Source organism: Sarcophilus harrisii, chromosome 1, assembly GCF_902635505.1.
Source record: "Sarcophilus harrisii chromosome 1, mSarHar1.11, whole genome shotgun sequence".
In the NCBI taxonomy this organism is placed as follows: domain Eukaryota; kingdom Metazoa; phylum Chordata; class Mammalia; order Dasyuromorphia; family Dasyuridae; genus Sarcophilus; species Sarcophilus harrisii.
In genome coordinates this window covers 532,356,534-532,383,877 of record NC_045426.1, presented here as the reverse complement: position 1 = coordinate 532,383,877, position 27,344 = coordinate 532,356,534, and the positions used below count along the sequence as shown (strand labels likewise).

The window sequence follows — 27,344 nt, the reverse complement described above, 5'->3', positions numbered from 1 at the left end:
AAAGGAGCTCTCCATGAGATTGGGGTTAGCACTTAGCTGGCAGACTAAATCCTGAAAGGGACTTAGCACCCTAAAAGAGTTAGGTAGCCTTAAGAAGGCTAAGACGACAGGAAAAAACAATGATGAATGTTGGAGGGGATACAGGAAAACTGGGACATTGATGCATGTTGGTGGAGTTGTGAATGAATCTAACCATTCTGGAGAGCAATCTGGACAAAAGGGAAAAAGGTCAGGGGAGAGGATGTGGAGGTCTTCTGGTTAGGAGATACATAATCTTGTGTTTTGCAGTTTGCAGTTTGCACTTCTCTACTTAGACCTTGTTTGCTGGGAATTGCTCTTTCTGTCAAGAATGTGATAAATCTTTTTTTTTTTTTTTTTTGCTTTTTATCTTGAGAGTCTCTGATTTTGAATAAGGATAACTGTCCCCACACACTGTTAATTATGAATTTGTATTTCAAAGCACCAACTCAGTTCTGAAGCCTTCTATTCCACTAAAAATTAATTTTCCCCCATAGGATTATATTCAGCTAACCAGGTTGTTATTCTTAGTTACAAGTAATTATATTTGGCCTCTGGGAATTTTATTTTTCTAAGATCTTTTCTGATTTTTAGAAGAAACTGCCAAATCCTATGTGATAGCACAATTCCTTGAATTCTGAAATCCTCTCTGAATTCTTGCACAAATTTTTCTTGAATGCAGAAAGTCTAGATTTTTGCTACAACTTTCCTAGGATTTTTTCTTTTGAAGGTTTTTTCCAAAAAATTTTCAGTGGCTTCTTTATACCTTCTCCTTGCTCTCTGCATCTGAAAGACCCAAGTGGTTTTCATTTAATTTCTTGAAATATGACAAGCAGGCATTTTTAAAAACATGGCTTTCACTGAGTCAAATCATTTTTAAACTATTTCTTCTTACTTTGTTTTTTAGGTCACTTTTTAAAATGAGGCATCTTGCCTTTTCTTCTGGTTTTTCCCCCCAATTTTTTATTTGTTATAATCAATTTTTTTTGCCGATTCATTTAGTGATTTTCATTTAGTCTATTCCAGTTTTGAGGGAATCCATTACTTGAGTGAAGTTACTACTTTCTTGCTTAACCTATTTATTCTCTTTCCAATTTGTTCCTTGAGAGAGTTTATCTCATTTTTTATCTTCTGCTTCATTTCATCTCTCAGGGGGTTCTTAATCTTTTTTATGTCACAAAATCACTGTGGCAATCTAAATGAAGCCTATAGACTTGATTTGTCTATTGACAATAGACAATATTTGTAAATACATGTAATTTGTAATATTTGTATTTGTATATTTGTAAATACATGTGATTGTAATATTTGTATTTACAAATATTTGTAAATACATGTGATTGATTCCAAAAACACAGGAAAACAGTAGTATTAAAATATCAATATTGCAACAATATTATAATATCAAGAGAGTATATTCATAAACCTCAATAAAAAAAAAACTCATTATAGGTATCCTTGCAATCCTTGTTTTTCCATTGAGTCTCTATTTAAAATTGTTTTTACTTAATCCTTCTAAGCTTAATTTTGGATTACCTCAATATTTACAATAATTTTTATTCTAGTTGTTATCTTCTTTGGATTATTTATCTGTTTAGCTTTTACTGGTGCTTTAACCCAGGGCCAGGCTGTGCATCCTCTTAAATTTTGGGGTAGGAGAGTCAGTCCTGCTTGCTCTCGGCTTCAATCCCCTAGTTTTTTATTCCAACCTCAACCTCCAAGAGGTCAGTCTCCAAGTTCAAAGTGCTATATCTGCAAGGTCTTACATAGTATCTCAGGAAAGTGCTAAGAACCATGGAATCCATAAGCACACACAATCTGAATACTGCCACAATGCACAGGTTACTAACCGTCTTGTAGCTTCCAAGAGGTTTCTGCCAGCTCCAAGGAGTTTTTCAAAGTATCCTTTTGCTCTTGTATTATATGTCTCTGATTATGCACAGAAATTGCAGACTTGTTTTCCTGTGCTAGTACTGACTATGTGGATAGTACCCTTTTATACTTTGCAGTCTACCAGATATTTATTAGATCTGGTGCTAACTTCTGATTTTTTGTTTAATTAATAGGAACTAGGCAATCTGTTTACATTCTTATAGCATGTTGGGCTGGAAGTCTGAATAGTTTGGTTACAATGGAGAATGTTTTATAAGTGACTAGAGATAGAAAAGGCTGGAGATAAGATTTAGATGGAGGGACAGGGAAGGAGAGAAAGAGGGGGAGAGGGAAAAAGAATGAATTACTATACTAAATGGATAGATACCTACCTTACTGCAGAAAGTAATAGATTTTATCTTTTTTGGTTTTTTTATTCCTTATACAATTCTTATCTTACTTTTGCCTTTGTATCCCCAGGACTTTACCTAATAAACAATAAGCACTTAAATACTTGTTGGTTGACTGAGGTCAATATTACATATATTTTTGCCAAAGAGGAGTCTCAGGGAGGGGAAGTTAGTAGCCCAAGGTCACATAGTTATTATATGCCAGTGACAAGAATCAAATTCAGATTCCTCCTCACCTTACATTTCAATCTCTTCTCAATATGTTATACATTCTCTCTCAGAGAATTTTGAATGCCATGCTAGGAGGATTGAACCTTATCTGATAGGCAATACAGAATCTTGGATGGGACTGAGAATTGGATGACTGTAATCTAAAATGCAGTCATTAATTAGTCCATGTCAATTGTGGGAGAAATAATTAGTAGAGCCCCAAGAGCTGTACTGTTTCACATTTTTATCAATGACTTAGATGAAAGCCTGTAGGACATGTTTAACAAATGTGTGGTTTGATTCATAGAGCTAGTCCATTTGAATATATGGTCTTTCCATCACTATTATTTATTAAGGCTATCATCATCATCCCTAATATTTATGTTGTCCTTTAACGTTTACAAAGCAATTTATATATGCTATCTTGTTCAGTGTTTTTCATTCATAAGACTTACCATGTGCAAGTGATTTTGCTAAGCAACAGAGATACAAAGAATAAGCTTTGCAATATTAAATGTTAGCAATAAAAGTCGGGTCTACATCACCTTGTGCCTTGACTTACTCTAATAATGTGTTGGTGGTCTGCCTCCCTCAAGTTTCTCCCCACTCCTATTCATCCTCCTTTCAGCCCTTAAAGCGATTTTTTTCTAAAGTGAAGGTTCAAGCAAGCTACACCTCTCCACTTTCAGCCCTCCATTCCCCATCAATTAATTACAGTATCTCCCTGTTACTTCCAGGATCAAATAAGAAAATCCCATTTGGCAACCAAAGCCCTTCATAACTTAATCCCCAACCTGTTCTTTCTTCTTACACCTTTCTCACCAATACATCTTCCTTGATACAAAGACACTAGCTCATCTTTCAGCTCTGGGTATTTTCTCTAGCTTTCTATCATGCCTAGAATGCTCTCTATCTTATTATGATTGCCTAGCAGGAGTCCTAAAACTTTTTAAATAGGGGGCCAGTTCACTGTCCCTCAGACTGTTGGAGGGCCGGACTATAATAAAAACAAAAACTTTGTTTTGTGGGCCTTTAAATAAAGAAATTTAATAGCCCTGGGTGAGGGGGATAATGGTCCTCAGCTGCCACATCTGGCCCACAGGCCATAATTTGAGGACCCCTGGCCCTAGTGACTTCCTGATTTCCTTTAGATGTAAATTATTACAAGCTTATCTTTTCTAGTGTCTTCATTCATACTTTTCCTCTGTATCCTCCATATGATTTAGCTTATCTCTACATATCTCTTTGCATATTATCTCCCCACATAGATAGACTATGAGCTCCTTGGGGACAGGAACTATCTTTTGTCTCCTTTGGTATCCTTAGAACTTTTGTATCCAGGCACTTAAAATAAGAATGTCTATGCTTAAGGGTAGCAGCATTTAGGGTAAGCTAAAGTGTCAGATTTTAAGGGGAAAATTGGAAAAGAAATGAGAGCTATACAAAAAGTTATCAAACTGTGCATACCCTTTGATCCAGCAGTGTTACTACTGGGCTTATATCCCAAAGAGATCATAAAGAAGGGAAAGGGACCTGTATGTGCACGAATGTTTGTGGCAGCCCTCTTTGTAGTGGCCAGAAACTGGAAACTGAGTATGGATGCCCATCAATTGGAGAATGGCTGAATAAATTGTGGTATATGAATATTATGGAATATTATTGTTCTGTAAGAAATGACCAACACAGGATGATTTCAGAAAGGCCTGGAGAGACTTACACAAACTGATGCTGAGTGAAACGAGCAGGGCCAGGAGATCATTATATACTTCAACAACAACACTATATGATGACCAATTCTGATGGACCTGGCCATCCTCAGCAATGAGATCAACCAAATCAGTTCCAATGGAGCAGTAAGAACTGAACCAGCTACACCCAGCGAAAGAACTCTGGGAGAAGACTAAGAACCATTACATTGAATTCCCAATCCCTACATTTTTCCCCACCTGTATTTTCGATTTCTTTCACAGGCTAATTGTACAATATTTCAGAGTCTGATTCTTTTTGTACAGCAAAATAACGGTTTGGTCATGTATACTTATTGCGTATCTAATTTATGTTTTAATATATTTAACAACTATTGGTCATCCTGCCATCTGGGGGAGGGGGTGGAGGGAAGGAGGGGAAAAATTGGAACAAGAGGTTTGGCAATTGTCAATGCTGTAAAGTTACCCATACATATAACCTGTAAATAAAAGGCTATTAAAATAAAAATAAATAAATAAAAAGAACTACAATTCAAAAGTTAAAAAAAGAAAGAAAGAAAGAAAGAAATGAGAGCTATAGACGAAAGAATGGAAAGGAAATTAACAGCTTAGCAGAAGTACAAAATCTTGCCCAAGCAACAAACTCCCTTATACTTAAATGTACCAAATAGAAGTCAATGACTCCATGAGATGACATTTAAACAAAATGAAAAGACTGAACCATGAGAAAAAAAAATGCAAGGCATCTCATTAAAAAAAAAAAAGAACTGAAAAAAATATCAAAGAAAAAAAAAATAAAGAATCACTGGACTATTTTAACACCATGACCAATAAATAAGCAAAATATCATATTTCAAAAAAATATTAAAACGGCCTAGATATCTTAGAACCAGATGACAAAGTAGAAATAGATGCTATTATTAATCATCAACTAAAAGAAAACCCAAAATGAAAATTCCCAAAAACATTATAGAGCCAAAATTCAGAGATTCCAGATAAAAAGAAAACATGCCATTAAAAACCAGGAAGAATCCAAGTCAGTCAGAATTGCACCAGATTCAGCAACAATTGTAACAGATCAAAGAGTTTGGAATAAAATATGTCCAGAAGGCAGAGCCAAGAATAATTTTCCTAACAAAACCAATCATAATCCTCTAAGAGAAAAAACTACATTTTTAATGAAATAGTTTTCAAGCATTCCTGATAAAACTGTATAAAACTGCGTAAAAGAACAGTATAAAAATGACACATTGCAAATACAAGAGTTAAGATAAACATCAATGAACAATGATAAAAGACTTAAGATTAATGTTAATTAATTTATTTATATTCTAATATTGGAAAATGATATATGTATTCCCTCTTATTATCATGAGGGGTCAAAGAGGGAGTGTTAGTAGAGAGAAGAACTGGGGATAGTAATATTATGTTTTGATCTTAAGAATGGAAAAAGGTAAAGAAGGAGGAGAGTGAAAAAGACAAGAAAGTTAAGGGAAATTACTTCACATCATACAGGTATCCAAGTACAAATCTGTACAAACAAGGAGTATTCTGGGAGAGGGGAAGGGAAAAGAAAATTGGGGGAAATTTTCTCATAAAATCCAGGTGCCTAAGTACACAACTATATAAGCAAGGAGAACAAACCTTACTCTTATCTGAACTTGTCAAAACAGAAAAGAACATGCACACAAACAATTTGGGGACACAGATTTGTGTATAGAAATATATTTGATTCAACAGTTAAATAGGAAAGAAAAGAAAGCAAGGGAAATTAGAGGGAAAGTAGATTGAGGGAGGAATTAGTCCTAAGTAATACAAATTCTAAGGATATATCAACATATTTATGACTCTTTTTGAGATGGCAAAGAATAGGAATCTGAGGAATTACTCAAGTTACAACTAAAATTTTTAGGCTACATAAATGTGATAAGATACTGTTGTACTCTAAGAAATAGTGAGACGTGTATGAATTTATGCTTCGTGCAAATTGAACAAAGAACAATATGGTAGAACAATATGGTAAACACAGACAACTTTGAATTAGTAACTCTGATTTGAAAAATAACCAACTATGATTCCAAAACACCAATGATGAAATATGCTACCCACCTTTCTGATAAGAGAGGTAGAAACAGAGGGTACCTCAAAACTCTAAAAATCCTTGAAGGAGAAAATCTCCTTCAACCCTGCCTCAGTAAGGGATAGCCCCAGGGAATCAGATAAAGTGGTTTACCTGGGTGGGGCTGGTTGAGTCTTGAGCTAGAGAATTCCAACCCTATTTAAATGTAGATCTTCCATTCAATTCAACTCAAGCTGTACTTGGCCCCATCAAGAGCAACCCCCAGCTAGTAGCCAACTTGAGCTGTCCCAGTCCCTACTAAGGCATTCAATATAAAAGAGCCAAACTAAAACCCTCTCTTGGCAGAAGTTCCAAACATGCCAGCTATGCCATGCTTGGGAGGGAGCCTCTGTCCGCTGGATTATTCTTTCCAGTGCCATCTTCTCTTTATCCTCATCTATTTCCCTAACCAGATTTTATGCCTCTCTGTCAGGATTTCTAACCTTACTTCCAATCCCCAATAAATCTCTTTTATCAATCTAGGTTTTCATGTGGTCCTTTTATCAGAAGGTCTAGGATCTAGGGTACTGATAGAGATTGAGCCCCAAGACTATTGCAGTCTTGTAGGATGATGAAGTTCATCAAATGATAAATCTTTTATCAATCTAAGTTTTCGGGTCTGCAAATTCTTTTACAGAGAACCTCTGTGTCACCAGAAGGGAGGTCCCCAAAACTCCCTATCATTGAGTCAAATCCCAAGGGATTGCAGGGGAGCCAAACCTCTCCATTTGGGTCCCTGAACCCCAAACCTGCCACTAGACCTTATCATTTAGCTCCCTGAACACCAGAAACCCTAATCTCATTTTGGTTCCCTAAATCTAAAGCTTATCAGAATGAGATATACTTTTTAAAAAGACATAGCTAAAGAAGTAGCTTTGCTTTACCATACATGTTTATATAAGGAGTGTTGTCCTTTAATTCTTTCTTTGATGATGAGGAGAAGAGGGGACATTCATACCAATAATCTCTTCATTCCCCACTCAGATGTATTTCTTTGGATTTCTCCATTCTGTCCTCAGGAACCTCAACAACAGGAACATCATCATACAGGATTGCAATAGTCTTGGGACTCAATCTCCATCAGTACCCTAGATCCTAGGACCTTCTGATAAAAGGACCACATGAAGAAATCCTCCCAAAGTCTTCATTCAAGATCACCCAGGCCAGTGACTTCTTCATTTCCTACCCAGCTGCACTCCTCTGGGCTTCATGATGCTCCTGCCTTCCCCCTACAGAATTATAAGCTTCTTCATGGTAGGAACTATTTTTTCTGTATTTCCCAAAATATAGAACAGTATATCCTCAGTATCCTGGCTCATAGTGGATGCTTGATAAATATTTATTGACTTATTGACTTAGAAAGGTAGATTTTTACTGACCGAAACAAAATTAAATGTATATGAAGATATAGAAAAAGTAACAGAAAAGGAAACAATATTTGTTCTGAAGAGAAAGAAGGAAAAACAATTGGGAGCAAAGGATAGCTAGCTTTTAATCTTTGTAAAAGACTTTGGAAGTTTGGGTCTAACTTCATGATTACATATGAAAAGAAGGCCACTGGGTAGCAATTACAGGAAGCATTTAAATTTAATACAATGACGTCTGAATTTGTAAATATGTGAAAATGTAAAAGTGCAACTAAACTTCACTTACCAAGGTACTATGCTTAATCATAGCACTATTTGTTGTAATATAATAGTATAAGTACAATATGCAATATACAAAGTGAACTTTTTCATAAAGTGTTTGCACAGATTGTATCCCAACGAGAGACACATTTGTAACAAGTTCCCTGTTAAAAATGAAATGCATTGAGTAAAGATAATGCCTACAAGTATCTTGTTTAGTAACCCTGACTTCAAAAATACAGCCTTTTGAACTGGCAAGCAATTTATTCTATTTCAAAAGCAATTTTCCCATTTTGTTATAAAATTTTACTTCGGTATTTAAAAACAGTAAGATAATGAATAATGGATTTTTTAAATAGCTAGAATGAGAATAAAAATCTTACTTTCTTTGTTACATTGTGTCACACACGCTTAATTGATTTGTCACTCATAGAAAAACCAACATTTTAGGCAATTAAGTGTAATCCCAGAAACCTAGAAACTTCAAAAAAAAAAAAAAAAAAAAAAGCCAGTGAAAACATTGTGAAAAAAGAAGGTATCAAAACTCACAGCAAGAGCATTACTAACTGAAGAAATCTTGACTAAAACATGGCTGCCTGGGGTAAACTAGTAAGATTTAACAACTTTCAAAAGGAAAATCAAGTACTATATAAAGGGACTATAATTTAAGTGAATATAAGTGAAATACAACTGTTTTAAATTCACTTTGGTTCTAATTAACCTACCTTTAAATTGTTTAAATATTGATAGTTTTAACATTTCTGACTAAACAATGCATTTTAAAAGGGAACATTACGTTTCAATTTTACCTATCTTCCACTTGCATGAGAAACAAGCATTTTTCTTGACATACACATATAAACACAGAAATATTATATGTAGCACAAACAACACAACTAAATTTCTAAAAGCCAATACAAGTCAAACTACTCAGTAAGAGGAAATAAATTTATGTCCCCCTACAACAAACTATAAATTCTTGTTCAAAATAATTTTTCATAGCTGGGCAGACAAACATGACATGGTTTTGATAATGCTCATTTTCTACAATAAAAGAAATCATCAAGTTCCTTTAAAAGAAAAAAACAAAAATGCACCTAAGCTCATTATCAATAGAAATGAATAACAATCCTCATATCAAAATGCACAAGAAAACAAAATAATGTGCACTATTAGTTTTAAACAAACTTTTCCACCAACTTCTTATTTGAAAAAGACAATTTAGGTTCAAATCCATCTTCTGCTGTAATGCCAGAGAAACTGACTTCAGTATTTAACCATATATAACTACTTTGAACCTCAAGTTCCCATGAGTTAAAACAAAGAGATTAGCAATAAGAGAAAAAAAAGTAAAATTATAACTAAATATTAGCAAATAATTAACAAAATTGTCACTCCTTGCAGATAATACTGTGGGCACTTAAAAAACAACCCATTCTACATAGAATGAAAAACATAAGAAAAATTCCAATCAAAATAAATTTTTAAAAATCAACAAAATAAATGGAAATGAGCTAAGACACGATATTTAACTATGGTCACAAAAAACAATCTATATTCATAAAAGGAAAAAATATTTTTTGATTATGGTTAAATTCTGCCAATGTAATAAAAATAAAAATACTACCAAATGATATAAAATTTTAAAAGACCCAAATAATAGGCATGTAAAAGAACAAAAATGATGATGCAACACATTAAAATTACTGAGATACAACTAAAGTTGTCCTTAAAGATTATCTCTGAAATTTCACATTAACAAAATAGAAAAAAAGAAAAAAGAAAAAGGAAGACTAATGGAGCGAGTATGCGATCTTAAAAACTAGAAAATAAATAAAACAAACTCAAAGTACGCATATTAAATATTGACAATTATTGATACACATAAAAGGTAAAACAAAAAGGCTGCAGAAATAATCAACTAAAAACTGGTTCTTTGGAAAGATTTACAAAATTGATATTGTTATGCCACAGTTCTCTTATTGTCCTGACTCAGTTTCTCTGCTTCAGTCTATAATTATCAGCTCAAAGCTCAGTTCTGCAAAATTTCCCTCTTTATCAGAATATTTGATAAGGATAAAAGATCTTATGTTTTAGAATATCAGAATGCCTCTCCCCATCCCAAGCTACTGGAATGTCAGATACCGTCTTATCAAGGTGCCTTTCCCCATCTCTGGGGTTCCTCCCCCCATTAGGTTATCCCATCTCCCATGCCTCCCCTTACCCTGTCAGAACTGGATTGTCAGAGTCCTGTTCAACTCTTAGCACCCTGACTACATCTCCGCCTCAATCTACCCCCTGAGTCTGAACCATGTGTATATACGCCATTGAGAACTCACATTGTTGGCTGGATTCTTGGAGGGGATAGTCTCAGCTCTGGGACCAAATCATGGATCCATTTGATCCAAGTAAATCTTTCCCTTTTAATAAATTATTAAATACTAATTGCTATTTGCCTCAGTTTCTCTGGCATTACAATATAGCTTTAGATATTTTAATAAAAAAAATCAAATTACTAAAATAAAAAAAGATGCACAAGAAAAAAATTATAAATTATCAAAATTTAATACATATGATCACTTTCAAGAAAAAAACAAGAAATTTAAAGAAATGGCTTACCTAAAAAAAGTAAACACTCAAATTAACAGAATATTAAATAGAATATAACCTAATCTCAGAAAATGAAACTGAACAAAACATAAAGAACTCCCCAGCAAGAGAGGGGAAGGGAGGAACCTAGTCCTAAGGTTTGACAAATTCTATCAAATAATTAAAATGTAATAACACACACACACACACACACACACACACACACAAATTCTGAAACAGTGACTAAGAAAACACTGTATCAAAGTCCTTTTATTAGACAAATATAACCCCCCAAATCTAAGCCAAGGAAAATGAAACCAAAGAGAAAGAACTATAGGACAATAATCACTAAAGAAGTGATATAAAACTTCAAAGTAAAACTGCAGCCAAAAATAAATAAATAAATACCCCAAAATATATTCATTATACCAATTTTACACCCAAAATGTAAGGGATGGAATGATTCCAACATTAGAAAAACAATTAACATAATTAATCACATTTCTTAAATACATTTCACATATCCAAAGATAAAGAAAAACGTTTTGATGAAGCACCATATTCATTGCTTAAAACCCTAAAAAGCACTGAAAACAGAGTGGTCATTGTAACTAATGCTGGCATCACATTGAATGGGAAGACAATAGAAGCATTCCCAAGAAAAACAGGAGAAAAGCAAGGATGTTCCCTTTCTCCACTTTTTATATGTTAATACTTCTAGAAGTACTAGTTTTAGCAATAAAATAAAGAAATTAAAAACATAAATATTAGAAAACAACCAAATCACTCCTAGGTACAAAGGAATGTTTGTTTAGAAAATTGTAACTACTTGGGAAAAGGGAGAAGAAAACAGAAAGATAGACAAAATAGCTTCAGTAAAATAACACTCAAAATAAATCAATAAAGAAATAATCAACATTTTTGTACCGAGTCCAATAGTAGACACTTATTATTAATAAATCAATGCATAATTATATATGTATACAATGTATAATTAATAAATGCATAAACATCTGAAAATAAACTTACCAAAATATACTTAAGATACATAAATTCAATCATAAAATACTTTGTAAAAAGAATTAAAAATAAATAAAATGATGCTTAATCGGATGGCCTATTTCCCTTCCAGTTCTAAATTTATGATTCTATCAAAGAAAAAGGGAAAGGATTCATATATTCAAAAATATTTATAGCATTTTTCTGAGAGAATGAATAACCATCAAATGGAAAATGACTAAGTAAGTTATGATATATTGATGGGGGTGAACCCTGAAACTGTTCTCCCTGATTTTGAGGGAGAAGCCATGGGAGTGGGCTCTGAAACTCTCCTGATAGAGACCCACCCTTCAGGTCAGTTAAGTGGTTTCATTAAGATTAGCCCAGGACCACTCCCTACTTAGCTCTAATTTAAGTGCTCTCATTCAGCTGGAGATCTCTAACTGATATTTATATTGAGTGGATTAGCCCAGGACTACTCCCAGGAGCTCAAATTTAAATGGTCTCATTCAACTGGAAATCTAGGCCTGGGGGCAATGACAAAATAGAAGGAATCTCATTCAATGGAAGCCCTATCCCCAAACCACCAATAAAAAGGACTATTCTGAACTCCAAATCTTTGCAGAAGTCAGAAGTAGGAATTATGCTTTGCCAAGGAAGTTCTTTTCTTGGTAAAGCTGCCTGCCAGGATTACTGCCCTCTGTGAAGAGACACTTCTCAGTGATAACTTTTTGTTATCTCTTTGCCAGAACCTCTTGTCACTCAGAAGTCTATCTTTCTAGCAAAGCTGACTTCTCAGTGCCAAAAAACTTTCCTTTTGCCGTTCGGACTTTTCAGGTTCGTGAATTCTTTCATGTTGGACCTACAGGTTAAGGGGATTCCCACTCCAATTCTCACAACTCTCTGCACTGTCACTAACCGCATCAATATAACTGTGATGGAATACTATTGTGCTTTAAGAAATGAAGAATGGGATGTTTTCAGAAAAATCTGTCAAGATTTATATGAATTGATACAAAGTAATGTGAGAAGAACCAGAAAAATCTATATAGTAAAAGCAATACTAAAAAGATAATCAACTGTCAAAGAGTTTGTAATTGATCAAAGCAATGATCCATCACAATTCCAAAGCACTCATGATGAAAAATGCTATCCACATTCAAATGTAGATTCATACCAGATAGATTCAGAATGCAGATAGAAGCTTATTTTTCCTTTCCTTTTTTATAATTCAGAACATGGCTAATGTGGAAATGTTTTTCATATATCTTGCCCTCTCAATGGAAAGGAATAAGAAGAAAAATATTTTTTAGACCACAGAAAAATAAATAAGCCTATGATCCTATTGATACTATATCTGAATTAATAAATAGTAAACTGGACAAAAACCAAAAAACAGTGAATGGAAAATAAGAAAAGCAATGATTTTTTATTTTATTCAATTAATGCTTAAGTGGAAAGGTTTACAAGTATTTCGATTATGTACCTTACATTTATATTTTTAAAATTGTATTATGCTATCAAATACACTCATTCAGTTGGGGACCACAGTGGCAGAGGACATATGGGAACTGATGCCCCACACAAATGTTAGCAACTTGTCTCAAGTCAAATTTCTTTGCCCCACTTAATAGGATGCCAGGCTGGTTCTGTAACTGAATCACCCATCTGCAAATTGTGAAAAAGATCCCTTTTTTATTTAAAAAAAAAAAAAAAATGGAGGAGCTGTGATTGAAGAAACAGAATAAATTATTTTTAAAACAAAATTTTTTAATTTTGAAAATAATGTCAGACTACCCTCTGAAGCTGAAGTTAATAAATACAGAGGAAATTTAAAAAAAAAAAATTATACCTTATGTTATATCTATAGATGCCACAAGCCACCGGGTATCTCTAGATAGAATTTCAAAAATCATCTAATTTGGGGACAGTACAAATAGACATTATGGCCAAAAAAAAGAGAAGAAAAAAGAAAAAAAAAGTTAAAGGGACTTATTCTAGCTTATAGGAAGCAACTAGGTGGCTCAGTGAATAGCATGTTAGACCAGAAGTCAGGGAGACCCGAGTTGAAATCCTCCTTCACACACTATCCCTTACGCAAGTCATTTAACTTGTTAATCCACTTAACCCACATGAGAAGGAAATGGCAAGCCATTGTATATCTTTGCCAAGAAAACCCCATACAAGGTTATGAAGAGCTGAACACAACTGAATAGTAACAACAAAATAATAACATATAAAACTGACTAAAAAGGATCTTAGAGCTCATCTAATTTGGTTTCATTTTTCAGATGATAACATTGAAACCCAAAGAGGAAGCTTACCCAAGATCATATAGCTAATAATAAGCCAAATCAGGACTTGAATCCAAGTCCTCTAATTTAAATCTTCTCTTATATTAGAACCACATAGCCTCTTCTCTCTTACACACTTTACCTCAATAATTTACCTTAATGTTCCTCAATAATCTTGAGCATTATCCTCAGAAATAAATTACAACGAAACAAAAAAAGCTTCCCAGTCAAATTTTGATCTTTCTTCAAAGTCCAACTCAAGAATGGTCCTCCTCCATACAAAGCCTTCCCAGATTATTTCAAATTCCAATGATCTCTTATTTCCCTAGCTTCAAAACTCTTAATTTTCTATAATACATTTCACAATCATTCTAGTTTAGACTTCCATTTCTTCTCATCTGAACACACCACAATGTCTTCTAATCGCTTTCTGCACAAGCCTCTCCTTTATCCCAATCCATCCACTGTCTAAGTGGTATTCTGAAATACTGACCACTGCTCCAATGCAAGAATCAAATATAAATTCTTTTATTATTTAAAACCCCTAATTTACCTTTGTCTTATTACATATTACACTTCTTCAAGTACTCTGGCCCAGCAAAACTGGCCTTCTTTCAGGTCTTCACACACAATAATCCATCTTTCTCCAGATCGTTGCACAAACTGTCCACCCTATGTTGAATGCATTTTCTCACCTCTACTTCAAAGACTTCTCATTTGGGACAAAGTTCAGCTCTAATGCCACCTCAAATGTATGTTTTTTTTTTTTTTAATGCCCTAATTTTTAGTGCCTCAACCTTTCAAAATTAACTTTTATCTATTTTATATTTTAAAAATATGCATTGCCCCTCCCTATAATATTCTCTCTAAAATGTAATGTTATCTGTTGAGGTTTTTCTTGGGGTCTCTGGAGGCAGCCTTCCTTTCAGTTCAGTAATCACCACATGAATAGCCAGGGGTTAAAGTCCAAATCCTTTATTGTCTCCTTCAAAGTCTTGTCTCCTTTCCTGGGGCCCGATTAGCTTTCTTAGAGGCATATCTCTATCCTTGGTTCTGAGAGCTTGAGCTCCTGCCTCCTTCTCTGCTCTCTGAATCTCTCTGAATCCAAAGATTTGTGCTTTAGCCTGTAGCTACCACAAAGGTGGACAATGGAATGAATCCGTCTCAGTCTCTGAGAGCTTCTAATACGCTTGTCCTCTTTGGCCTTAAGAGCTTCTTGCTTATATGCTGTATACTGAGTACAAACCAATCATTATATCATTAAAAAACCATTATTTGTTGTAGAATTAAATCAGTGCTAAACTAGATTTAACCATTATCTCCTCAATTCGACTTAGTACCTTGTTTCAAGTTCTGGCCCATAACATCTCCTTGTAAGATTAAATCATACTGAACCATGCTAAATTAGATAACTATTGTCTTTATCAAGTCCACTGACTTAGTACCTTGTAAGAATCCTTTGTTTCGACAATTCTCAGATGAAGAAATTGAAACTATTTCTAGTCATATGAAAAGATGCTCCAAGTCATTATTAATCAGAGAAATACAAATTAAGACAACTCTAAGATACCACTACACACCTGTCAGATTGGCTAAGATGACAGGAAAAAATAATGATGATTGTTGGAGGGGATGTGGGAAAACTGGGACATTGATGCATTGTTGGTGGAGTTGTGAATGAATCCAACCATTTTGGAGAGTAGTTTGGAACTATGCTCAAAAAGTTATCAAACTGTGCATACCCTTTGATCCAGCAGTGTTACTACTGGGCTTATATCCCAAAGAGATTATAAAGAAGGGAAAGGGACCTATATGTGCACAAATGTTTGTGGCAGCCCTTTTTGTAGTGGCTAGAAACTGGAAACTGAATGGATGTCCATCAGTTGGAGAATGGCTGAATAAATTGTGGTATATGAATATTATGGAATATTACTGTTCTGTAAGAAATGACCAACAGGATGATTTCAGAAAGGCCTGGAGAGACTTACACAAACTGATGCTGAGTGAAATGAGCAGGACCAGGAGATCATTATATACTTCAACAACAATACTATATGACGACCAATTCTGATGGACCTGGCCATCCTCAGCAACGAGATCAACCAAATCATTTCCAATGGAGCAGTAATGAACTGAATCAGCTACACCCAGAGAAAGAACTCTGGGAGATGGCTAAAAACCATTACATTGAATTCCCAATCCCTATATTTATGCACATCTGCATTTTTGATTTCATTCACAAGCTAATTGTACAATATTTCAGAGTCTGATTCTTTTTATACAGCAAAATAATGGTTTGGTCATGTATACTTATTGTGTATCTAATTTATATTTTAATGTATTTAACATCTACTGGTCATCCTGCCATCTAGGGGAGAGGGTGGGGAGTAAGAGGTGAAAAATTGGAACAAGAGGTTTGGCAATTGTTAATGCTGTAAAGTTACCCATGTATATAACCTGTAAATAAAAGGCTATTAAATAAAAAAAATAAATAAATAAAAAGAATCAAATTCAGAGTTCTGGCCCATAACATCTCCCTCTTTCTTTTGTTTTAGAACATAGGTGGTCATGACCTATCTGACTTCTCAAGGAGGCAAGAATCCCAAAAAAGGAGGTGGTCATGCCTTCCCTGATTGCTCAAAAAAGGGGTGAAAACACCGTTAAAGGAGGTGATCACACCCTCCCCGACATCTCAGGAAAGGAGATGAAAACACCAAAGGAAATGGGAAATCAAATCAGATTAGCAGTTTTCTGAAGGGTCTCACTCTTAAAACAGGTTTACATAAATCCATCAATATGGGAGATATTACACATAATTACATAGATTATATAAGCACATAGTTAACACAGGCTAGTAGTGATGTAACAAATAACATGAATCAAAATGAGGATTTATACATGTCCATAAGTCCTAGAAATAGTCCAAAACAAATCTATTGTCCATTACTTCATGTGCCAGGAATCCAATAATTCCTGCAAGTTTTGAAGTCCTGCAATAGTCTTATTATATATGTAGGGAGTCCAATGATTCCAACAACAGTCTTTATCAACAATTTTTCATGTCAGGGAATCCAATGAGTCTTGCTGGTTTTAAAGTTCTTTAGCAGTCTCATTATCAGCCATGCTCTTTCACTGTCAGATGTTTCTTAGGTCTTCTTTGTTTCGAGGTTTTTCTTTTTCTGTCTCTCTGATGGACAAGGAGAATATGGTCCATTTGCATCTATCTGATTCCTTCTCTATCTGTAGAAATACAAGCAAACCCTTTCTCCCAAGCAGTTAACCTATCTGGTCCCTTCTATTTATCACTTTCTAAATTTCTTCTCATCACCTGGCAATTACATTGGAACTGCTCACAGTGGACACTGTCCTTCTATTAGGTTAGAAAACCTGTATTCTCCCCAATTGTAATCCCTTTCTGCCATCTGATTGCTTTTTGGCTGATTGATCATATAATCCCTTTCTGCCATGTGATTCTTTTCAGATAATTGATCACATCAGAGTCCTGAACTTCTAAAGGTATAACCTCAGCTGCCATCATATCCCCCCTGTCTTTTGTATGATATATTGGAGCAGGGCCCTGTCTCATTTCCCTGGGTCAATCTACATTCTGAGGCCCAGTGGAAACTTCAGTTGCATTTTGGACATAGGATTTGGGAGTCTTCTCCCACCCTGTCCTCTCACCCTATCTCTACGCCTACATTGGGCTCTCAGATGTCCTATTTTTCCACACTGAAAACATTGACGAGTCTCTCTAGAAGTCCCTTGCCAAGAAGGATCCTGTCTTCCCATGTTCTGGGAAGTCTGGGTATAATAAGCACTTGTGCCTACTGTGGCACAGCATCTGATCTCCTCTAAAGGAGCATCTTTGTGTAGTCCCCATATAATTCTTCTGCAAACTTCATTTGCATTTTCATTAGCCAGTTGTCTTATTATAATTCCTGTAGCTGCACTTTCTCCAATGGTTCTTGTGACAGTTGTTTGCAGACATCCCACAAAATCAGCAAAAGGTTCATTGGGACTTTGCTCTATTTTTGTGAAGGTTTCCTCGATCTTTCCCTGGAAGGATGCCCCAAGCGTTTATTGCAGCAGTAGCAATTTGTTCATTAGCTGCTATGGGGTAATTAGTCTGTGTTGAATTGTCTGCGTATTGACCTTCACCTGCTAATCAGTCAAAGATGACTTGTATATTGACTCCAGTTTGCCTATTTCGTTGAGCTTGAATCCTACATAATTCACTATATTCAGAAAGCCAAAACAAGTTTTGTCCAGGTTCTAAACATGTCCTTGCTATGGATTTCCAATCACTAGGGGTTAAGATTTCATAAACCAAATTCTCTAGTAACATCTGAACATAAGACCATGTAGCCCCATAAAGAGTGCAACCCTTTTTCAAATCTTTAATTTTTTCCACATCAAAAGGAGTGTATCTTCTCCATTGTTTACCTGAAGAGTCACGCTCTTCAATCACAGGGTATGCATTTATTAAATCAGATACATCCTGTCCTTCATTTTTTGCCTTAACCAGTTATTTTTGTAATCTTATCATAGGCTGCTTCATAGGTGGTGCTAATTGTGTTAACTGTCTCTCCCCCTGCTCCTTCTTCCTCTACCCATGAAGGGTTAATTGAGGGAAGTAGGTCAGAGTATGGGGAATGCTCTAATGGCTTCTGCTGTGAAGTACTACACTCATAATTGTACTTAACTCCATTCTTATCTGATTCTTCATCCTTTTCACCTAGTTTATTTGGATCCTCCCCCTCCTGCTCTTTCTTCTTTTTCCTTATTCTAACACTTATATAATTTCCTAAAGATAGTCGTATTAAGTTATATGTATAAAGTATATCTTTGGAAATTGAGTCAAGTCCATAATCATTGTAGTATTGACATAGTTGCTCTCCTACTAATTTCCACTCATCTGGATTCAAATCTTTTTCCTTAGAGAACCAAGGAGATGTGTACCGTACTGTTTCTAAAAGTTCAATGATCTCTTCTCAAATTATAATCAAACCTTGGCTTTTCATAAATCTGACAATGCTCTCTACATATTTTCCTTGAATTGAAAAAGAAGGCTGTTTTCTAAACATCTGTCCCATTTCAGCTAAAGTACTACTTTAGCCCTTTAATGAAGTTTCCTTGTCTATTTTTGTACTCACCCTAATTTCTGGGTCACAGATGAAGGTTCTTGGTCTCATATTCTGGTGCCAAAATATAATATTCTCTGTTGAGGTTTTCTCTAGAGGCAGCTTTCGTTTCAGTTCAGTAATCACCACAAGTGCAGCCAGGGATTAAAGTCCAAATCTTTTATAGTCTCTTTCCAAGTCTTGTCTCCTTTCCTGGGGCCTAGTAAGCTTTCTTAGAAGCCTATCTCTCTCCTTGGTTCCGAGAGCTTAAGCTCCTGCCGGCAGTGTTTTGTTTTCTCTGCTTATACCAGCTTTTTTTTTTTTCTTTTTTCTTTTTTTTTTTTTTTATTTTATTATAGTAACTTTTTATTGACAGAATCCATGCCAGGGTAATTTTTTTTTACAACATTATCCCTTGCACTCACTTCTGTTCCGATTTTTCCCTCCCACCCTCCACCCCCTCCCCTAGATGGCAAACAGTCCTATATGTGTTGAATATGTCCTAGTATATCCTAGATACAATGTATGTGTGCAGATCCAAACAGTTTTCTTGTTGCACAGGGAGAATTGGATTCAGAAGGTAGAAATAACCCGGGAAGAAAAACAAAAATGCAAACAGTTTACATTCATTTCCCAGTGTTTTTTCTTTGGGTGTAGCTGCTTCTGTCCATCATTGATCAATTGAAACTGAATTAGGTCTCTTTGTCAAAGAAATCCACTTCCATCAGATTACATCTTCATACCGTATCGTTGTTGACGTATATAATGATCTCTTGGTTCTGCTCATTTCACTTAGCATCAGTTCATGTAATTCTCTCCAAGCTTCTCTGTATTCATCTTGCTGGTCATTTCTTACAGAACAATAATATTCCATAACATTCATATACCACAACTTACCCAACCATTCTCCAATTGATGGGCATCCACTCAGTTTCCAGCTTCTAGCCACTACAAACAGGGCTGCCACAAACATTTTGGCACATACAGGTCCCTTTCCCTTCTTTAGTATCTCCTTGGGGTATAAGCCCAGTAGAAACACTGCTGGATCAAAGGGTATGCACAGTTTGATAACTTTTTGGGCATAATTCCAGATTGCTCTCCAGAATGGTTGGATTCGTTCACAGCTCCACCAACAATGTATCAGTGTCCCAGTTTTCCTGCATCCCCTCCAATACTCATCATTATTTTTTCCTGTCATCTTAGCCAATCTGACAGATGTGTAGTGGTATCTCAGAGTTGTCTTAATTTGCATTTCTCTGATTAATAATGATTTGGAACACTCTTTCATATGAGTGTTATACCAGCTTCTTGAAGTCCTCCTGAATGTGTCTTGGTTTCTATGGGAGAGACAGAAGGACCGTCACCACGGTCTCTGTCTTCCCTAGTTCTGATTGTGGCTGAGTTTGTCCTGGCTTATACACTCTGTTATCAAAGGTGTGAATCTTGTAGAACTATAGTAAGTACTAAGTACATGTACAGAACTAGAGAACTGTTAAGCACCATGCTAAATAACCATTGTCTCTATCAATTCTACTGACTTACCTCTTTGTTTCAAGTTCTGGCCCATAACACCTCCCCAATTCCAGAAGGAAGGGTTTTCTTTTCTTTTAATTTTTGTGTACTTTGTAACTTAACACAGTGCCTGGGAACAAAGTAAGGGCTTAATAAATGCATGATGACTAAATGATTTATCACATATGCTTATTTACAAAGAACATAGACAGGAGGGCTGACAGAAGGGAAGGCATAAAGTAGAAATGCTGATCAGATGCAAAACACTTTTGAGGAGGAACAGGGTAAAAGGGAAAAGAATGAAGGAAAATCAGGGAAAGATAAAATGGAGATAAATACACAGTAATATTAAATGAATAAAAATTTTATAGCAAGTTTCTCTGAAAAAGGTACAGAGAATGAGTCAAATTTATATGAATATAAATCATTCCCTAACTGATAAATGGGCTAAGATATGAACAGGAAGTTTTTAAATGAAGAAAATTATATTTATAGTTAAAGACTTACATGAAGTGATGCAAAGTAAGCAGAACCAGCAGAACACTGTACACAGTAGGAATAATATTATTTAACAGTAATAGTGTGAGATGATCTACCATAAATGACTAATATTCTCATCAATACAATGATCTAAGACAATTCCATAGGACTAAATGAAAAATGCCATCTAATACCAGAGTTTATATGCATATCAAAGCATACTTTTTAAAATTTTACTTTTCTTGGAGTTTTTTGTTTTTTTCTTTCACAACATGAGTAACATGGAAATGTTTTTTTGATTGCACATGCATAACCTATAGCCAAATGCTTGCCTTTTCAATGAGGGAGGAGAAAAGAGAGGGAAGAACAACACTTGGGACACAGAATTTAAATTAAAAAATGTTAAAATTGTTTTTACACACAATTGGAAAAAATAAAATATCCAAAACTTTTTAAAATCTATCCTTAGCTTAGATGAGAGGAAAGGATAATAATAGAGCACAGAACTTGAACCCAGTTTTATCTGACTCTGAGGCTAGAAATCTATCTACTAGAAGAAGTGAATAACAGCAATAATCAACATATAGTGCTTTAAAATTTCTGACTCACTTATGTATTATTTCAAATTGTTGTGCCACAGTTCTCTTTTAATATCCTGACCCAGTTTCCCTAATTGTCCCATTTAGTTACTATGCCTGAGGTTAAAACAATTCCCTCTTAAAGTTTGATAGGATAAAGGTCTTATATCTTAGACCTTAGGCTATACTTATTCCCTCTTAATGTTTAATGGGATAAAGGTCTTTATCCATTTTAGATATTAGCATATCAGGAGCCTCTCCAGTACCTCCTTCCATTATGTCATCCCCATCCTAGGTTCCTCCCCCCATTAGATCATCCCCATCCAGGTACCTTCCCCATTATGTCATTGATCTTGTAACCTTATAAAAGAATCTTGTATCAGACATTCAGGGCTGGATTCTTTGAGACTCATTCAGTGCTGAGACCAAACATGGATCCATTTGGTCCCAGTAAATCTTTCCACTTAATTATAGCTGAGGAAACCAAGACAAACAGGAAAAAGTGATTTTGCCTAGGGTCACTTAGCTATTAAGTGTCTGAGACCCAGATTTTATTTTCTGTTTTCCCCAGACCCAACAAGTTCCTTGAGGATCTAGCTATCTACTAGTATTTTAGCACACAGTTAGGGCTGAAAGAAGCCATGGAGATCTAGAACAACTCTCTCATTCCACAAATAGTAATATTGTTATGCCACAGCTCTCTTTTATTGTCCTCAGTCTCCCTAATTATCCTGACTCAGTTTCTCTGCTTCAGTTTATAATTATCAGTTCAAAGTTCAGTCCTGCAAAACCTCCCCTCCCTCTTTATCAGAATATTTGATAAGGATAAAAGATCTTATATTTTAGAATATCAGAATGCCTCTCCTCATCCCAAGCTACTAGAATGTCAGATACTGTCTTATCAAAATGCCTCTCCCTATCTCTGGGGTTCCTCCCCCAATTAGGTCATCCCATTCCCCATGCCGCCCCTCACCCTGTCAGAATTGGATTGTCAGAGTTCCGTTCCCACTCTCAGCACCCTGACTTCGCTTCCACCTCAATCTTACCCTCCTTCCCCACCCCCCCCAGTCTGAGCCATGTGTATATATATATATATATATATATATATATATATGTCATTGAGAACTCACATTGTTGACTGGATTTTTGGAGACGATAGTGTCATTCAGCCCTGGGACCAAACCATGTATCCATTTAGTCCCAGTAAATCTCTCCCATTTAATAAATTATTAAATACTCTCTAATCTCTATCTTGCCTCAGTTTCTCCGGCATTACAATATGAAGGCTAGAAAAGTGAAATTGTCTTGCACAAGAGGTCATTTAGATGGTAACTAGCAGAAACCTAGCATAGAAGCCAGGTCTTCACATTCTAATTCCAATGCTCTATCCATTTGGCAGCCAAAGTACTTTTCCAAATCAAGTAGATGGAACAATCACAATATATACATCCTTCAATTTATACTAATACAAAACTACACTAACCAATCAGTATGCTAAAAATAAATTTCTAAAAAAAAAAATTTCACAAAGTGACCTAAAACATTTCTATTCAATTGCTTCTAAGTGGTATAGCAATCAAAAAGTTTCACATCTTTAATGCAAAAGATACATCACAAGTCTTCTTAGAACGATAGGAAAGAACTATTAATTAAAGGTAAATTTAACTAATCAAAAAGGCAAATATCTGAAGTATGTTGACAACAACTGTAGTCATTCTAATGACAGAAGTAATAATAGCCATATAGTCAATAAACATTAACTACCCAGCAAGGTGCTAAGCACTGGGGATTCAAAAAGAGGCAAAAGACAGCCCTGCCCTCAAGTAGCTCATAATCTAATGAGAAAGACAACAAGCAAAACTATACCCAGGATGTATAGGGGGGAAAAAAGTGGGAAGGCACTAAACTCAAAGAGATTGGAAAAGGCTAACTCTGTAAAATGAAATTTAATCTGGAACTGAAAAGAGGTAGGAGAGCATTCCAGGCATGGGGACAAGAGAAAATAAAAGGCCCAGAAATGACTGATGGAGGAGCTTGTTGGAGGAAGAGCAAGGAGACTTCTTATTGAAGAGGAAGGTATAAAACTGGAAAGGTAGGACAGAGTTAGGTTATAAATTGCTCTGAATGATAAACAATTTTATATTTGTTTCTGCAGATACAAAGGAGTCACTGGAGTTTGTGCAATATGGAGGTTACAGAATTCCACTAGATGAAACTGTTAAAAGTAGAACAACTAAAAATGCTAAAAAGGGGTAATAAAAGGTGAGTTTTATCAAAGGACATCAGATCTGGAGGAGGACAATTCAATTCAATAAACATTTATTAAGGGCCTACTCTGCCAGGCACTGTGAAAAGTACAACGCCAACCCTAATACCACTTCTAAATAAAAGTAGATTTGGCTATAAATACTCCTGGGCTGAACAATACCTATAATTAACATCTGGTCCCCTAAACTGAAAGTGAAAAAGGAGAAGGAATGGCAGAAGACCCTCAGACAATCCCAAGTCTCAAAGGAGAATAGTGCCTGCCTGACCTTGGCCAGAAGCCCAATTCTGGTTTTTTTTTTGTTGTTGTTGTTTTTGTTTTTATTATAGTAACTTTTTTATTGACAGAATCCATGCCAGGGTAATTTTTTTTTTTACAACATTATCCCTTGCACTCACTTCTGTTCCGATTTTTCCCTCCCACCCTCCACCCCCTCCCCTAGATGGCAAGCAGTCCTATATATGTTGAATATGTCCTAGTATATCTTAGATACAATGTATGTGTGCAGATCCAAACAGTTTTCTTGTTGCACAGGGAGAATTGGATTCAGAAGGTAGAAATAACCCGGGAACAGAAGCCCAATTCTGAAGAGTGAACTGAAAATATGGAGATATGATTTGAGCCTGTAGTGTATTATCTTCATTCAAGTTACAGATTTAAGAATTCTACAATTCAACAAAAGGGGATATTTATTTATTCACCAGTAAAAGGATATCTTCATTACAACAAGCATTTTTTTCACAAATTAAAATTAAAGGTAATAAGATAGCTCATTACAGAAAAAATGATAATGCACCAACAAATTGAAAAATGGGGATAAAATAAAACAGTCTAACTGAAAGTAGAAGTCAGAGTAGCTACAGCCAAAGAGTTCTTCCATTCTATCACATGCTTCTCTTTAGCTTTTCTCAGAAGTACAAGAAAGCATCACCAGAAAAATCACTGACAGAATCATAGAACAGCCCAGTTCCTTTACAGGTTAGAACTCTAGCTGTGAGGAGTTCACAAATATTAAGTTTGAAAAGATTTATAGCAAACTAAACTATGTGCAGAAAAAAAATAGTAATTAAATAAAAATTACTGCAATTTTTTTTCTTTTATTCTCATCTAGTTTGTCCAGTTTAGTTTCACGTGCAAAAAAAAAGGTAAGCTTTTTACATAGGATTTATGATTTATGTAATATACTACTAAAAAAAAACACTGGAGAGATGAGTATAGTTACAAGTAAATTCTAGTTGCAGACTTTCCATTCATTAGCTGAATGACTCAAATATGTCTTTTAATCTTTTTAAGTTTCATTTTCCTTAAAATGAAGGATAGGTTTTCTAAGGTCCTTATAAAGTCTAAAATTCTACTGGGAGGGAGGAGTACCATGATTCTGTCACTAATCACTGTTTTCTTCAAGCCACTGGTTTGCCAGAGAGACTAACAAAATGATTCTCTACTTTGTTCTTTGAAAGTCCTTTACGATTGAAAAACAAAAAGGTCTCATAAAAAAAGCTTGAGTATTGAAGGAGCTATTCTTTGCAAAGGTGGAAAATCAAGTCTTGAATTGTTATGTCACAGTTCTCTTTTATTGTCCTGACTCAGTTTCTCCAATTGTTCTGCTTCTGTTTATAATTATCAGGTTAAAGCTCAGTCCTGCAAAACCCCCCTACCTCTTTATCAGAATATTTAATAAGGATAAAAGATCTTATGTTTTAGAATATCAGAATGCCTCTCCCCATCCCAAACTATCGTAATGTCAGATACCGTCTTATCAGGATGCCTCCCTCATCTCCGGAGACTCACCCCACCTTGTCAGGGTCCTGTTCCCGCTCTCAGCACCCGGACTCCACCCCTTCCTCAACCTACCCCCTGAGTCTGAGCCAATATACATATAGGTCTTTGAGAACTCATAGTTTGCTGGATAGTCTCATTCAGTCCAGGGACCAAACTATGGATCCATTTGGTCCCAGTAAATCTCTCCCATTTAATAAATTATTAAATACTCTCTAATCTCTATCTTGCCTCAGTTTCTCCGGCATTACAGAATGACTTTACCAAAGACTGGGTACTTTTTTTTTTAAATAAAGATAACTATTTCTCCTTCCTAATATAGTGGGTGAAAACTCATTTAAGAATTATGTATTCAGAAATAATCAATTACTTCATTTCGACTTCATGTCAAACGTTTGCAAGGTCAAAGCCCGCCTTTTATTGTTTACACTCCCCACCCTGTCCTTCCGAAATTACCCAAGGAATAGCAAGGTCAGGCCTGGATCCACCAATACAGACATTTCTGAACGCATTCGCTATTTCCAAGACCTCCCACACTGGATGTCTCAGGAGGAATTTTAAGTAATCACACAATGCACAAAGCAGCGAATAAATTTCGCTCCGAGCGGTCTCCCGGCCTTCTCCCTACTGAGGAACCTGGGCCAATGGTTTAATGTTGCTGGCCAGTCCCCCGCCCCGGCAAAAGCCCAAGCCAGCAGTGCCCGACAGCACTAGCCCAGCCGCCGGCACCTCACAACTTTGGGATCAAAGCAAAAGGAAAAGAGGCCTACCAGCCCGAACAGTTCAGGGGCTGGGAAAGGGGGGGGAGGAGGGGCGAGGAGAGTAGGAAGAGAGAGAGTCGCTCAGAGGACCAGGGCGGCGGTCAAGGGCGGGCCTGCTCATAGGGGTCGGGCCGGGAGGCCCCGCCCCGGGGATGCTCCGGAAGGGCCAGGTGAGCGCCTGCCTCCGCCCCTGCCCCCGCCACCGCGCAGGGGCCCAGGTAGGGCCAGACGCGCCGCCTGCCCGAATTAGGTACCCCAGTCGGAGACTGCGTTAGGGAGAGAGGGGGCCGCGGGCCGAGCCGGAGAGAGGGGAAGGGAAAGAGGGGCGCCTGACCCCGCCCTCGCAGTTACCTGTTATGCCGCTCGCCCCCAGGCCCGGACCCCGCGGCACTGTAGTAGGCTGCGCGTTTGCGGTTGGCGGCTACTGCAGCCACAGCCGCGCTGCGGACTGGGTACAGTGGGATCTGGTCCGCCATGTTCCGGCCGCCCCCCCCCCCCCCCCCCGTCGCCGCCGCCGCCGCCGCCGCCGCCGCCGCCGCCGCCTTCCGTCCCCTCCCCTTCTCTTTCCCCCGCCTCCTTCCTCGAGCTAGGAACGGGCGCGTCCCCCGCACGCGCACGCCTCGAGGAGGTCTCCAATGAGAAGGCGGGTCCCTCCCTGCAAGCCTCTTCCTAGGTGACGTCACGCCCTGACGAAAAGTCGGAGGAGCTCGGGAGAAGCCGGCCCTATCCGGTCTCTTTCCTACCTGGAGAAGTGCGGGACTGGGCGCATGCGCTCGTTCTAGAGTTTGGCGTGCGGTGGGTTGGATGAGTGGAAGGATGCTCGCCAAGATTTGGGACTAGGGACGGGTGGGGGTGTCAGAAGCGGCTGAATCCGTGGAGCGAGGCTGGCGCCAGCGCAGTAGTATCCTATGGGCGCAATCCCTTTCTTGAGTAATTCAGTTTGAAATCCACCATCCAGCTCCTGGCCTTAGGACACAGGGGGCTGCATATGGGAGAGTGTGGG

The 27,344-nt window shown here is 36.7% G+C and overlaps 1 protein-coding gene across 3 annotated transcripts in view; it reads right to left on the bottom strand.

Annotated features, from left to right (window-relative positions):
• The window catches only part of ATP9B (ATPase phospholipid transporting 9B (putative)), a 451,952-nt gene extending 425,097 nt beyond the window's left edge, over nucleotides 1-26,855 (bottom strand). For 2 of the 3 annotated variants that reach the window (XM_031946730.1, XM_031946732.1), the window contains exon 1: nucleotides 26,693-26,855. In XM_031946730.1, coding sequence (XP_031802590.1) covers nucleotides 26,693-26,817 — 125 coding nt within the window. In that variant the 5' untranslated portion in view covers nucleotides 26,818-26,855. The remainder of the gene's footprint in view (nucleotides 1-26,692) is intronic. The other variant, XM_031946731.1, reaches the window with a different exon arrangement.
• Nucleotides 26,856-27,344: the final 489 nt, after the last annotated feature.